Source organism: Saccopteryx bilineata, chromosome 2, assembly GCF_036850765.1.
Source record: "Saccopteryx bilineata isolate mSacBil1 chromosome 2, mSacBil1_pri_phased_curated, whole genome shotgun sequence".
Taxonomy (NCBI): Eukaryota; Metazoa; Chordata; class Mammalia; order Chiroptera; family Emballonuridae; genus Saccopteryx; species Saccopteryx bilineata.
The window spans coordinates 133,181,039-133,194,872 of NC_089491.1; the positions used below are offsets into that span (position 1 = coordinate 133,181,039).

A 13,834-nucleotide genomic window follows, 5' to 3' on the forward strand; every position below is an offset into this window, starting at 1 on the left:
CAAACCCCTAGTAGATTGAAGGAGTAAAGCAGATGGTCCCAGACAGGCTCAGTCATGTCCAATGCTGTCTGCCTCCCAGTGTCTCAACAGTACTTGGAACACAGGAGGCACTTAGTAATTATGTGTTGGTCTGTGATTCTGTCAGTAACCCCTGTTACCATTAGAATAAACTTTCTTATTTTTTTAAAAAGATTTTATTTATTGATTTTAGAGAAAGGAGAGAGAGATAGAGAAAGGCAGCAGGGGAAAACAGGAAGCATTAACTCATAGTTGCTTTTCATGTGTGCCTTGACTGGGCAAGCCGGGGGTTTTGAACTGGAGACCTCAGCATTCCAGGTTGACGCTTTATCCACTGTGTCACCACAGGTCAGGCAATTCTTCCTTATTAAAGCTAGTTAGAATAATCAGTTAGTTATTTATATGCAAAGTATTCTTAAAGATTAGATCACAGTGCCCTTGGCCAGGTAGCTCAGTTGGTTGGAGCAACGTTCTGATACACCAGACCAGAGTTGTAGGTTCAATCCCTGGTCAGACCACATTCAAGAAAAAACTGATAAATGCATAGATAAGTGAAACAGCAAAACAATGTTTCTCTCTCTCTGCTTTTCTATCTCTCTAAAAATCAGTAAATTAGCCTAACTGGTGCTGGTACAGTGGATAGAGCATCAACCTGGAATGCAGAGGTCCCCAGTTTGAAACTCAAAAGTCACCTATTTGAGCATGGATTTGCCAGCTTCAGTACAGGGTTGCTGGCTTGAGTGTGGGATCATTAACATCATCTCAAGGTCACTGGCTTGAGCAAGGGGACCCTGGCTCAGCTTGAGCCCCCTGGTCAAGGCACATGTAAACAACTAAAGTGAACCAACTACAAGTTGATTCTTCTCATCTTTCTCCTCCTCCACTTCTCCCTTCCTGTCTCTCGATCTCAAATCAATAAAAATTAATTAATAAATTAAATTTTTTTTAAATTTTTTTTTAATTTATTCATTTTAGAGAGGAGAGAGAAAGGGGGAGAGAGAGACAGAGAGGGAGAGAGAGAGGAGAGAGAGACAGAGAAGGTGGGGAGGAGCAGGAAGCATCAACTCCCATATGTGCCTTGACCAGGTAAGCCCAGGGTTTTGAACTGGCGACCTCAGCATTTCCAGGTTGATGCTTTATCCACTGCGCCACCACAGGTCAGACAATAAATTAAATTTAAAAGAAAAAAATCAGACCACAGAATCAGTCCAGAGGAGTCACAGTCACCTCCCTTACCCAAAATCTTCCATTTTCCTGCAACTCCAAGAGTAGCCAAGAGTGACTAATTTACAGAGGAGTTAAGTGTATTTGTGGTTTGAAAATGTAATTCTTTAGGCCATGCCAAAAGATAAGTAATTTCTGGCTCCTTCTCCTGACAAGTGTGCTAATTCAGGCATGTGGGTAGCTTTATATCCAGGCTATAGTAGCTTTCAACTACTGAAAGACTTTCGACGGGCTCTTCTTTTCAAAGAACATATGGCTCAAAATGAAGAAATATGAACCTACCACACTTTCGTTTCTCTCATGCCTCTCACAAGAGCATCTTGAGGCCGTGAGTATGATTTTAACCTTTATCAAGGTATGAATTTTTCATACAGCATGACCCTTAAACACCAGATAAAAGTTTGGGTTTTGTTTAACTAAAGGAACAATAATCAGTTCCAAAGCTGGGAGAATTAAATGATTTTCAAGGATAATTCTGACAGCATATTTCTGTCATACATTGACTTTAGAACCTAATCCCTGACATACTGTGAATTGCATTATTATTATTAACCAAAAATGTCCCTATTCAATTTCCACTAATTTTTAAGTATTTTCTTCAATCTTGTGTTCTCGACCATATTTCTCCATTCTCTGTTATATTCTTAATTTTTTTGCTGAAGTCCTAAAGATTTATGTAACATTTGAGAAATCTAAAACATACATAAATATGCAACCCAATATACCTCAACTCCAAATCAATTTCATGAAGAAAATCATTCACTAAGTTTTTAGATAACCTAAGTTTTTAGATAAGCACATGCATATAATTGTTCTAGTAATACAGTGCTGCAGGCAGTATTAAATTTTTATTTCAAAAGAGATTAGTAGAGGATGGTACTTTCATACACTATACTCAAGTAGTCACCCTCACAATGAAGAATCTCACAATTGGAGTGAATGAAATCTAACAAGGTAATGGAAAAAGTATGGAAGAGGTTAAATCCCTCTAGAAGTAAGGAGTAGAAAACGCTTACCAAAAGCTGTATAATGACTTTCATATAATTTAACTCTATGCCAGACATTAATATAATTCAGTAAGTTTAAAATTTTCATCCCATTGCTATTTAAAAAACCAACCTAAGCCCTGGCCAGATAGCTTAGTTAGTTAGAGCATCATCCAAAAATAGAGCATAGAGGTGGTTGGTTTGATTCCCAGTCACATAAAGGAGCAGGTTGATGTTCCTGTCTCTCCCTCTCTGCCTTCCTCTATTTCTCTCTAAAATCAATACAATAAACATTAAAAATGTATCTGACCAGCATGCAGAAGTCCCAGGTTCGATCCCTGGTCAGGGCACACATAAAAAGTGGCCATCTGCTTCTCTCCCTCTTCTCTCTCCTTTCTCTTTCTCTCTTCCCCTCTCACAGCTAGTGGCTTGACTGGTTCGAGTGTTTGCCCCATGTGCTGAGGATAGCTTAGGTGGTCAGAGCATCGGCCCCAGACAGGTTATGCCAGGTGGATCCCAGTCAGGATGCGTGTGGGAATCTATCTCCCTTTCTCTCATATATATATATATATATACATACATACATACATATAAAAGTAAAAAACAAAAAAAAAATCAAGCTAAACATCTTCCTTAAAATCTACAAAGATATATATATATATGATAAACAGACTAAGGGGTCATCTCTGTTTTTGCTATAGAACCTATAGAATAGAGGTTATCCACCAGTCTACAATAAATCCCTTTTGGGGAAAGGCATGAATAAACTCAAGAACAAAGGTGAACAAAGGAAGTAATAAACATGAATTGAGAGAATTTACCACTATGAAACAGTCACTAAAACATGTAACTACTATAGGATAGACTTTAGGAAGAAGGAAATTTAACTGAGAGGAAGAAGTATGGCATACAAACAAATAGTGAATAAAGAAACAATATTAACTACTGTCAGCTATATATAACAATAATAGTAGTTGAGAAAGTATGTAAGCAAGGTGTTACTAAAATGTAAAAGGGCAGAGATGGTGTCAACATAAAAACATTTTTTTTTACAGTAGATTTTTTTTTAAATATTTTATTTATTGATTTTTTAAAGAGAGAGGAGTGAGAGAGACAAAGAGAGAGAGAAGGGGGAGGAGCAGGAAGCATCAACTCCCATATGTGCCTTGACCAGGCAAGCCCAAGGTTTCGAACCGGCGACCTCAGTGTTCCAGGTTGACGCTTTATCCCACTGCGCCACCACAGGTCAGGCCTCAATATAAAAACATTTTTAAAGTCCTTATGTTCTTTGAGAGAAGAATTAAGATGTCTCGTAACTAGACAGTTTAGATTTTTTTAAAAGCCTTAAAAATAGAAACACGACAGGGACAAAGACAGTTACTCAAAAGGAATAATCACAAAGAAGACATAATTCTTAATTTGTGTGTACCTAGTAACATAGCTTGCAAACCTATAAAGCAAAACTTGACAGACCTACAGTGAAAACTAGCAAACCTGCAGTCACAGTACAGATTTTTCAACACACTTTTGTCAGAACCAATAAATCAAGTAGCCAAAAAAATTAGTAAGAATAGAAAAGATCTGAACACCACAATTAACTAGTTTGAATTAATGGACCAGAACCATCCACTCAACAAATAAAACATAAAGAGATGAGTTATAGAAATTTACCAAACACTAGGCATGTCTTAACAAATAACAAAGACTTGATTTTGTACAGGCATGTTCTCTGACCACAGTGAAATTAAAAAAGAAGACAAAATGCAAGCATCCAACTCAGGAAAATTTTTTAAAATACATAACGATATTAAAATACAAGGAAGGAAATATATGCAGGAGCTGAAAATGATAAATCAGAAAATAAAGACATGCTAAAAAAAGATCAATAAAATCAAAAGTTTGTTCTTTGAAAAAACAAGCTTCTTGGAAGACCGGTCAAGAGAAAAAGAGGAGCTACAAGAAAGCAATGTAAAAAAAGCAACAGCTTTAAAAATAAACAGAAGAGTATGGATAACAGAAGCAATAAACTTGAAATAAACCTTATAAAAAGTAGAAAATTTCCTAGAAAAATTAAACTTACCAAAACCAGCTCATGAAGAAACAGAAGGCTGGTAGAATTTAGTGCCAGATAAAAGATGGGGAATGAAGAAGATTCTGAGGATGACTGCTAAGTCTCTAACTTATTGTGCTTATGGAAGCGAGCTCTCATTATTCAGGAGTTAACTAGATGAGAAGCACTGGAGCAGGCTGGATGTCCTTTTAGTTGGCTTTTTGTTTTTTGTTTTTCTGGTTTGTATGTATGCATACATGTAGGAAGGCTTGGTGCTAGTGGTAGGGGCGGTGTGCATAAGTCATAAACTTAATGGCTATGTTTGGGTATGTTGAAAGAGAGGTTCCTTTAAAATATATAAATGGAGATGTTAAGTATGCAGTTGGATCTATAGATCAGGAGTTCAGGAGAGAGCTAGGTTGAAAATACATATGGGAGTTACCTATATTTAAATTATAATTAAAGCCATAGGTATGGCTGAAATACTCCAGGCAGATAGAGTGGTCCCTGGACCATGAACCTAGGCACTACATGAAAACTTAACAGAAATGAAAATTCTTGGTCCCACCCTAGACCTTCTGATTCAGAAACCCTGAAAATGGGGTCCCACGATGTATGTATGAACAAGCCCTCTGGTGATCTAATGCAGACTAACATTTGAGCACCACTGATACAGAGCATGACATCAAGAGGACTGGGGCCTTGCCTTGACAATTCCAACACTGAACAGAGCAGGACGAGCCTGCCAGGAAGACTAGGAACAACAGAAAGAGGGGAGTAAGAAAATAAGAAGTGTTTAAAGATGTAGAGTGGCAAAGACTACTGAGATATCACTTAGGATAGCACCTGCAAGGACAGGAATGGGATGAGACATGAGCAGGAGTTGAGAAAATAGATAGTGAATATAGACAGTTCTGAGCAGTTTGATCATCAACGGGAGATGGAGAGGGTAGAAATGGAATGGGTTGACAAGAGAGGGTTTTTACAACAGAACAGTAACGAGCATGATGAACTGCTGTGGGGAAGAAGCTGGTTGAGAGGCAGAGTGACTGTGCAGAGATGGGAAGTGACAGTGATGGGGGCACACTGAGGGGCAATGCAACTATGAGCCTCAGCAGGGGGAGCATTTTACCACCAGTATTTAGAACTGCTATACATGGGGACAATAAAAAGCAGGCTCGTTTTTCTTTTTCTTTTTTTTTCTTTTTTTTTTTAGAGAGAGTGAGGGAGAGAGAAAGGTAGAGCGAGAGATGAGAAATATCAACTTGTAATTGCTTCACCTTAGTTGTTCATCAATTGCTTCTCATATGTGCCTTGGTTGGGGTGGGGGGATGGGCAGGGCTCAAGTCAGCAACCTTGGGGTTATATAGAGGATCCCACGCTTAAGCCAGCATCCCTGAGCTCAAACTGATGACCTCAGGATTTCATATCAGGGACCTCAGAGTTCTAGATCTATGCTCTATCCACTATGCAACTCATAGTTGTGGCACTTTTAGTTGTTCATTGATTGCTTCTCATATGTACCTTGTCTGGGGGGGGTGGCTCCAGCTGAGCTAGTGACCCCCTGCTCAAGCCAGTGACCTTAGGCTCAATTCAGCAACAAATCCCAAGCTCAAGCTGACAACCCCACACTCAAGCTGGTGAGCCCGCGCTCAAAGCCAGTTGGTGTTTTGAACCTCAGCTTCCCAGGCTGATGTTCTATCCATTGTGCCACCACCGGTCAGGCTTTCCTTGGTTTTATTATTGCTTTTCAAATTCTTACAGATCCTGTAACCCTTACTGCCTGCAATGAGGGTGGCCCACTCCCACTGCCCTATTCTTTTTTTTTTTTTTTTTGCATTTTTCTGAAGCTGGAAACAGGGAGAGACAGTCAGACAGATTCCCGCATGCGCCCGACCGGGATCCACCCGGCACGCCCACCATGGGGCGACGCTCTGCCCACCAGGGGCCGATGCTCTGCCCATCCTGGGCGTCGCCATGTTGCGACCAGAGCCACTCTAGCGCCTGGGGCAGAGGCCACAGAGCCATCCCCAGCGCCCGGGCCATCTTTTGCTCCAATGGAGCCTTGGCTGCGGGAGGGGAAGAGAGAGACAGAGAGGAAGGCGCGGCGGAGGGGTGGAAAAGCAAATGGGCGCTTCTCCTATGTGCCCTGGCCGGGAATCGAACCCGGGTCCTCCGCACGCTAGGCCGACGCTCTACCGCTGAGCCAACCAGCCAGGGCCCACTGCCCTATTCTTTGTGTCACTGGATGACAGTACACGGTTTCTGAAAAGGGAGAAGGGGGTGGGGTTTAAGGTACAGGTGGAAGGTCTACCCTTGGATAAGCAGGACAGAGTACCTTTTTAACCAAAAGGAAGAAGGTTTTAAACAGGATGGGCACAGGCGTGGCAAATGTGAAGTTGGGTAGCAGGAAGCTGAAGTAATACCATCAAAGGGGATCTATTTCGCCCATGAGGTTATCTTCAAGACCATTCCTACAGTGAGATGGCTGTATCACATTCTCTTGGCATACAGCAATTAACATCTGATTTGTCACATCCATACTCACTAGGCAACCTCCTATTTGAGATCCTACTTCCCATTGGGTAAGAATGTGCTGACCACACAGATTTGAGTATGTCTCAGTGTTTTCTCATAGTAAATTGATAACTGGTTCTGTGTAGCCTGACTATAGATATTAGACAAATCACAGTCCTTAATAGTTTAGATTTCTTACTGAGTTATTTTCTTAGAATCTAATTGCTTTTACATAAAGTGACTAAACTACTGAGCCATGGATCAGAGCCACAATTCATCAACCAATCAGACTGTTCACCTTCTCTGTCAGCAAAAGCTGGCTTTTGTTAGCTGTTACTGGCCCAATTTCTACCTCTTCTTTCTGAATTCATTTCTATATCCATCTGTTTAAGATATTTTAAATTGGCTGTCACTGCATTGGCTTATTAGTTGTTGTGAGGTTTTTTTGACAGAGACAGAGAGAGGAACAGATAGGGACAGACAGGAAGGGAGAGAGATGAGAAGCATCAATTCTTCAGTGCAGCTCCTTAGTTGTTCAGTGATTGCTTTCTCATATGTGTTGGGGGGTGTTACAGCAGAGCGAGTAACCCCTTGCTCAAGCCAGCAACCTTGGGCTTCAAGCCAGTGACCTTTGGGCTTAAGCCAGCAACCATGGGGTCATGTCTATGATCCCACACTCGAGCTGGTGAGCTGGTGCTCAAGCTGGATGAGCCCACGCACAAGCCGGAGACCTCGAGGTTTTGAATCTGAGTCCTCGGCGTCCCAGTCCAACGCTTTATCCGCTGCGCCACTGCCTGGTCAGGTGACCTACTAGTTTTTTTGTTTTGTTTTGTTTTGTTTTTTTAGTAATTTTATTTTTTTTAATGGGGTGACATCAATAAATCAGGATACATATATTCAAAGATAACAAGTCCAGGTTATCTTGTCGTTCAATTATGTTGCATACCCACCACCCAAAGTCAGATTGTCCTCTGTCACCTTCTATCTTGTTTTCTTTGTGCCCCTCCCCACCCCCTATCCCTCTCCCATTCCCCCCTCCCCCCCCCCCCGTAACCACCACACTCTTATCAATGTCTCTTAGTTTCACTATTATGTCCCACCTACGTATGGAATAATACAGTTCCTGTTTTTTTCTGATTTACTTATTTCGCTTCGTATCATGTTATCAAGATCCCACCATTTTGCTGTAAATGTTCCGATGTCATCATTTCTTATGGCTGAGTAGTATTCCATAGTGTATATGTGCCACATCTTCTTTATCCAGTCATCTATTGATGGGCTTTTTGGTTGTTTCCATGTCCTGGCCACTGTGAACAACGCTGCAATAAACATGGGGCTGCATGTGTCTTTACGTATCAATGTTTCTGAGTTTTGGGGATATATACCCAGTAGAGGGATTGCTGGGTCATAAGGTAGTTCTATTTTCAGTTTTTTGAGGAACCACCATACTTTCTTCCATAATGGTTGTACTACTTTACATTCCCACCAACAGTGGATGAGGGTTCCTTTTTCTCCACAGCCTCTCCAACATTTGCTATTACCTGACTTGCTAATAACAGCTAATCGAACAGGTGTGAGGTGGTATCTCATTGCCGTTTTGATTTGCATTTCTCTAATAGCTAAAGAAGATGAGCATCTTTTCATATATCTGTTGGCCATTTGTATTTCTTCCTGGGAGAAGTGTCTATTCATATCCTCTTCCCATTTTTTTATTGGATTGTTTGTTTGTTTGTTGTTGAGTTTTATGAGTTCTTTGTATATTTTGGATATTAGGCCCTTATCTGAGCTGTTGTTTGAAAAAATCATTTCCCATTTAGTTGGCTTTCTGTTTATTTTGTTATCAGTTTCTCTTGCTGAGCAAAAACTTCTTAGTCTGATGTAGTCCCATTCATTAATTTTTGCCTTCACTTCTCTTGCCATTGGAGTCAAATTCATAAAATGCTCTTTAAAACCCAGGTCCATGAGTTGAGTACCTATGTCTTCTTCTATGTACTTAATTGTTTCAGGTCTTATGTTTAGATCTTTGATCCATTTTGAGTTAATTTTTGTACAGGGGGAGAGACTGTAGTCCAGTTTCATTCTTTTGCATGTGGCTTTCCAGTTTTCCCAGCACCATTTATTGAAGAGGCTTTCTTTTCTCCATTGTGTGTTGTTGGCCCCTTTATCAAAAATTATTTGACTATATATATGTGGTTTTATTTCTGGACTTTCTATTCTGTTCCATTGGTCTGTGTGTCTATTTTTCTGCCAATACCATGCTGTTTTGATTGTCATGGCCCTATAATAGAGTTTGAAGTCAGGTATTGTAATGCCCCCAGCTTCATTCTTTTTCTTTAGGATTGCTTTGGCTATTCGGGGTTTTTTATAGTTCCATATAAATCTGATGATTTTTTGCTCTATTTCTTTAAAAAATGTCATTGGAAGTTTGATGGGAATTGCATTAAATTTGTATATTACTTTGGGTAATATAGCCATCTTGATTATATTTATTCTTCCTAGCCAAGAACAAGGTATATTCTTCCATCTCATTATATCTTTTTCGATTTCCCTTAACAATGGTTTATAGTTTTCATTATATAAGTCCTTTACATTCTTTGTTATGTTTATTCCTAAGTATTTTATTTTTTTTGTTGCAATCGTGAAGGGGATTATTCTTTTGAGTTCCTTCTCAGTTGTTTCATTGTTGGCATATAGAAAGGCTATTGACTTCTGTATGTTAATTTTGTATCCTGCGACCTTACTGTATTGGCTTATTGTTTCTAGTAGTCTTTTTGTGGACCTACTAGTTTTTAATAAGAAGGATTTTCCAAGAAGAATGAAGGAAATAAAACCAAGACCTCAGTGAAATATATTGGTATACCACCATTATTCATTTACTTATTCCATTATTTCTTCAACAAATATTTATAGACTATTTGCCCTGCTCAAGGCCAAAAATATTAGAACTGTGGGGGATACATTCTCAGGTATTTGTGATCCAAAAATTGAAAGGAATTAGCTCCACAAAGAACAGACTTCTTGAAATGGACTCTGATTGCAAAGGGGAAATTAGAATTTTTTTTAAATTCCTATGGTAAAAGTGATTAAAGCAGAAATAAGCTATCAAAGGAAATCCTGAAATCTAAGTAACTTTAAAAATATGATGACTTAAAGACAGATGCCTTGCCTGGAAGCAAAGGTTACAGCAACCCCTCTGGAATGAAGCACAAAAAGTGACTCAGAACTTTTATGATGTATAAAGAATATGCTGGTCTCTTTACAAAAAAAAGAAATCAGGCTATGAATTAATTTTTTTTTTTTTTTTTTTTACAGAGACAGAGAGAGAGTCAGACAGGGACATACAGACAGAAACGGAGAGATGAGAAGCATCAATCATTAGTTTTTCATTGAGCATCGCTACACCTTAGTTGCTCATCGATTGCTTTCCCATATGTGCCTTGACCACAGGCCTTCAGCAGACCCAGAAACCCCTTGCTGGAGCCAGCGACCTGGCCCAAGCTGGTGAACTTTTTGCTCAAACCAGATGAGCCCACGATCAAGCTGGTGAGCTCGGGGTCTCGAACCTGGGTCCTCCGCATCCCAGTCCAACGCTCTATCCACTGCGCCACTGCCTGGTCAGGCCAGGCTATGAATTAATTTAAAAATTCATTTAGAGTTCTTACCCCCAACTCCTCAGGTACTCTAGCCATTGAGTTGCCTTGTGATACTGAATCTGTTCTTCATATCTTTGCTCCCCTCGCTCCCCTCCACCACAGTCTGTACTCAGGCATAAATAAGGTGCAGTTTTTCCATGACCTGAAATTTTCTGCCATTGAAGTATATCAGCTATGCACAGACACACTATCACCCAAGCTCTGTGTAAATGATTTAATGACCTTGAGTATTTTGAAAGTGCCTAGCACACAGCGAATATTCAGTTAAGATTCATTTCCTCCTTCTTTCCTTCCATCTTTTCTCTTGCCTGGTGAGGAAGGGAGGAAAAAACAGGAACCAACAAAAGACAAATCTCTTGTAAAATAGCATTCTTTGGCATAAAAATACCGAAAAGGTTTAAACCACTTCTCATTGCCTACCTTGTATCTGTGGGATGTAAGGAGACAGGAGTTTTGACCTTTTCTTTTCATATCCCTTCTGTGTGATGTCCCCTAAAATAGCAAAAAACAGAAACACATTACGCTGTGCTTATTCACTGTAAAAATAAAATTAATTACAGAGTGTTACAGAATTACCACATAGAGAGTAGGAAAAAAATGTATAGTTCTTTGCCAGGGATTCTGCTATTTGTGATTTCCCACAGGCTTGGAGCTGACTGTGGAAAATGGTAGGGCTCGTCCTTATGCAAGTCTAGCCCAGCAATATGCTGTATACTATCTCAGAGGTTCCTAAGTTCCTGGGTCCCCTCGTTTCGTTAGTATTTAAGATATACCAAAATGGAATGCTGCAAGGCTGGCATTTTTTTTTCTCTCCAAAGTTTCAGTTTGACCAAATAAATGCAATCGATTTCAGAAGTATTCAATTTTATTGCTATATAGATCCACATAAAATAAAAAATCTAGTTAAGGAGAGAAGTCATGGTTCAGGCATTGGAATGACATATTTGAAAGGCCCTCTGCACCTTGGTAACTGTATGGGAACCTGGGGCTGGAACTTCCACATCCTCTCCCCTTGGTTCACTGGTCTGTATTATGTATATACATGTATGTCTTTTTCACAAGGTTAAATTTTAAAAAGTATACATGAAGCACATAAAAAGTATATATACAATAAATGCAGTAAGAATGAGCTGATTAACAGTGGAGAAAATGTGTGATTAAAGTATCAAGAAATTGCTAGGTACTACAGAAAAGGTAGCAAAGGAATGGTAGAAAGCAGGGTTAAAGGAATAGGAAGTGCAGGAGAACAAGAGGACATTCAGGGAGAATGAGTAATTCAAAACTGGGGAAATAAATATATGTGGTGAGGTGACATAATAGAGCATTGTTTTCCAGAAAAGAATATTTTTTAGTCAGAGAAAACTTTATTTAAAAGTCAATACTGTCTGATCAGTGGTGGTGCAGTGGATAGAACATTGACTTGGGACACCAAGGACTCAGGTTCAAAACCCCAAGGTCACCAGCTTGAGTGATAAGTCACTGGCTTGAGTGTGGGATTATGAACATAATCCCATGGTCACTGGCTTGAGCAAAGAGTCACTGGCTCGGTGGAGCCCCCCCCATCAAGGCGTGTATGAGAAGCAATCAATGAACAACTAAAGTGACACAACTATGAATTGATACTTCTCACCTCTCTCCCTCCCTGTCTCTGTCTCGCTAAAAAATAAATTAAAATAAAGTCAAAAGTTAGCCTTGGCCAGGGAGCTCAGTTGGTTAAAGCATCATTCTGATATACCAAGGTTGCAGGTACATTCTCTGGTCAGGGTACACACAAGAAGCAAGCAATGAACACACAACTAACTGGAACTACAAATCAATATTTCTTTTTCTCTCTCTAAAAATTAAACAAAACAAAAACACCCAAAAGTTTTTTTTTAAGTCAAAATTTAGTATAACCTGATTGGTGGTGGCACAGTGGATAGAACATCTACCTGGGATGCTGAGGACCCAGGTTCAAAACCTCGAGATCTGCCGTCTTAAGCATGGCTCATCTGGCTTGAAGGCAGGCTCACCAGCTTGAGCGCAGGGTAACTGACTTGAGCATGGGATCACAGACATGACCCCATGGTCACTGGCTTAAGCTAAGGGTCACTCACTCTGCTGTAGACCCCCACCCCCGGTCAAGGCACATATGAGAAAGCAGTCAACGAGCAACTAAAGTGCCACAACAAAGAATTGATGCTTCTCACTTCTCTCCCTTCCTGTCTCTCTCCCGCAAAAAAAAAAAGAAAGAAAAATTTAGCATAAAAAGTGATTTATATTTTCAAATTTAGAACATTTAGCTATTAAGTAGTCAATTTGGAAGGCATATTTTGATGGACACATATTTCAAATCAAGAGCAATGAGTATCAGCATCTGCCTGGTGGAGTAGATGGTGGAGAGGGGGCAGGCTCTCTAATGGGCTTATTCAGAGGAAGGAGTAACACTCACAGATCACAGAGGGCAGCAAGCTCACTCTTCCTGAAGAGAATGGGACCAAGGGTAGAAGCCAGAGAGATGAGCTGCCTCAATGCTACTACAGTGATCTGGGTAACTTAATAATAGCTTAAATTAAAGACAGTGGTAGAAGGGATGAAAAGTGAATGGACTAAGAGAGACAATATATGTGGTGAGGTGACATAATTGGGAGGAAGACCAAATAGGATTTGATAAAAGGCTGGATGTTGGGTAGAGAAGACAATTTCTGGCTTAAGCAACCAGGCAGATGGTGCTGTTCTCTGACAGAGAAATACAGAAACAAGTGTCACATTTGCTGGATCGAAGTAGATGAGACTTGAGCTTAGGAAAAGCCTGAGACCCACAAGAGAAGATCCAATTAACAGTTGGATAGATGGATCTAGAACTCAGGAAAGAGCTATAGCTTTGAGATCATCAGAATATAGCTGAAAAATAAACTGATGCAATCTCTTAAGAGTAATTTGGCAATTTCTTTTTTTCTATTTTCTTTTCTTTTTTTTTTCTTTCTGAAGTTGGAAACGGGGAGGCAGTCAGACAGACTCCTGCATGCGCCCAACCGGGATCAACCCAGCATGCCCACCAGGGGGCGATGCTCTGCCCATCTGGGGCTTCGCTCTGTTGCAACCAGAGCCATTCTAATGCCTGAGGCAGAGGCCACAGAGCCATCCTCAGTGTCCGGGCCAACTTTGCTCCAATGGAGCCTCAGCTGCGGGAGGAGAAGAGAGAAACAGAGAGGAAGGAAAGGGGGAGGGGTGGAGAAGCAGATGGGCACTTCTCCTGTGTGCCCTGGCCGAGGATCGAACCCGGGATTCCAGCACACCAGGCCAACACTCTACCACTGAGCCAACCAGCCAGGGCCAGCAATTTCTATCAAAATTGTGATTCAACAACTACACTTCTAGAAATTTATTACATGGTAACATTCACA

General features: G+C 40.4%; 1 protein-coding gene across 5 annotated transcripts in view; it reads right to left on the minus strand.

Annotated features, from left to right (window-relative positions):
• Positions 1–13,834, minus strand: part of DIP2B (disco interacting protein 2 homolog B) — a 306,098-nt gene that overhangs the window by 163,266 nt on the left and 128,998 nt on the right. For all 5 annotated transcript variants that reach the window (XM_066257838.1, XM_066257837.1, XM_066257836.1 and 2 more), the window contains exon 2: positions 10,869–10,940. In XM_066257838.1, coding sequence (XP_066113935.1) covers positions 10,869–10,940 — 72 coding nt within the window. The remainder of the gene's footprint in view (positions 1–10,868; positions 10,941–13,834) is intronic.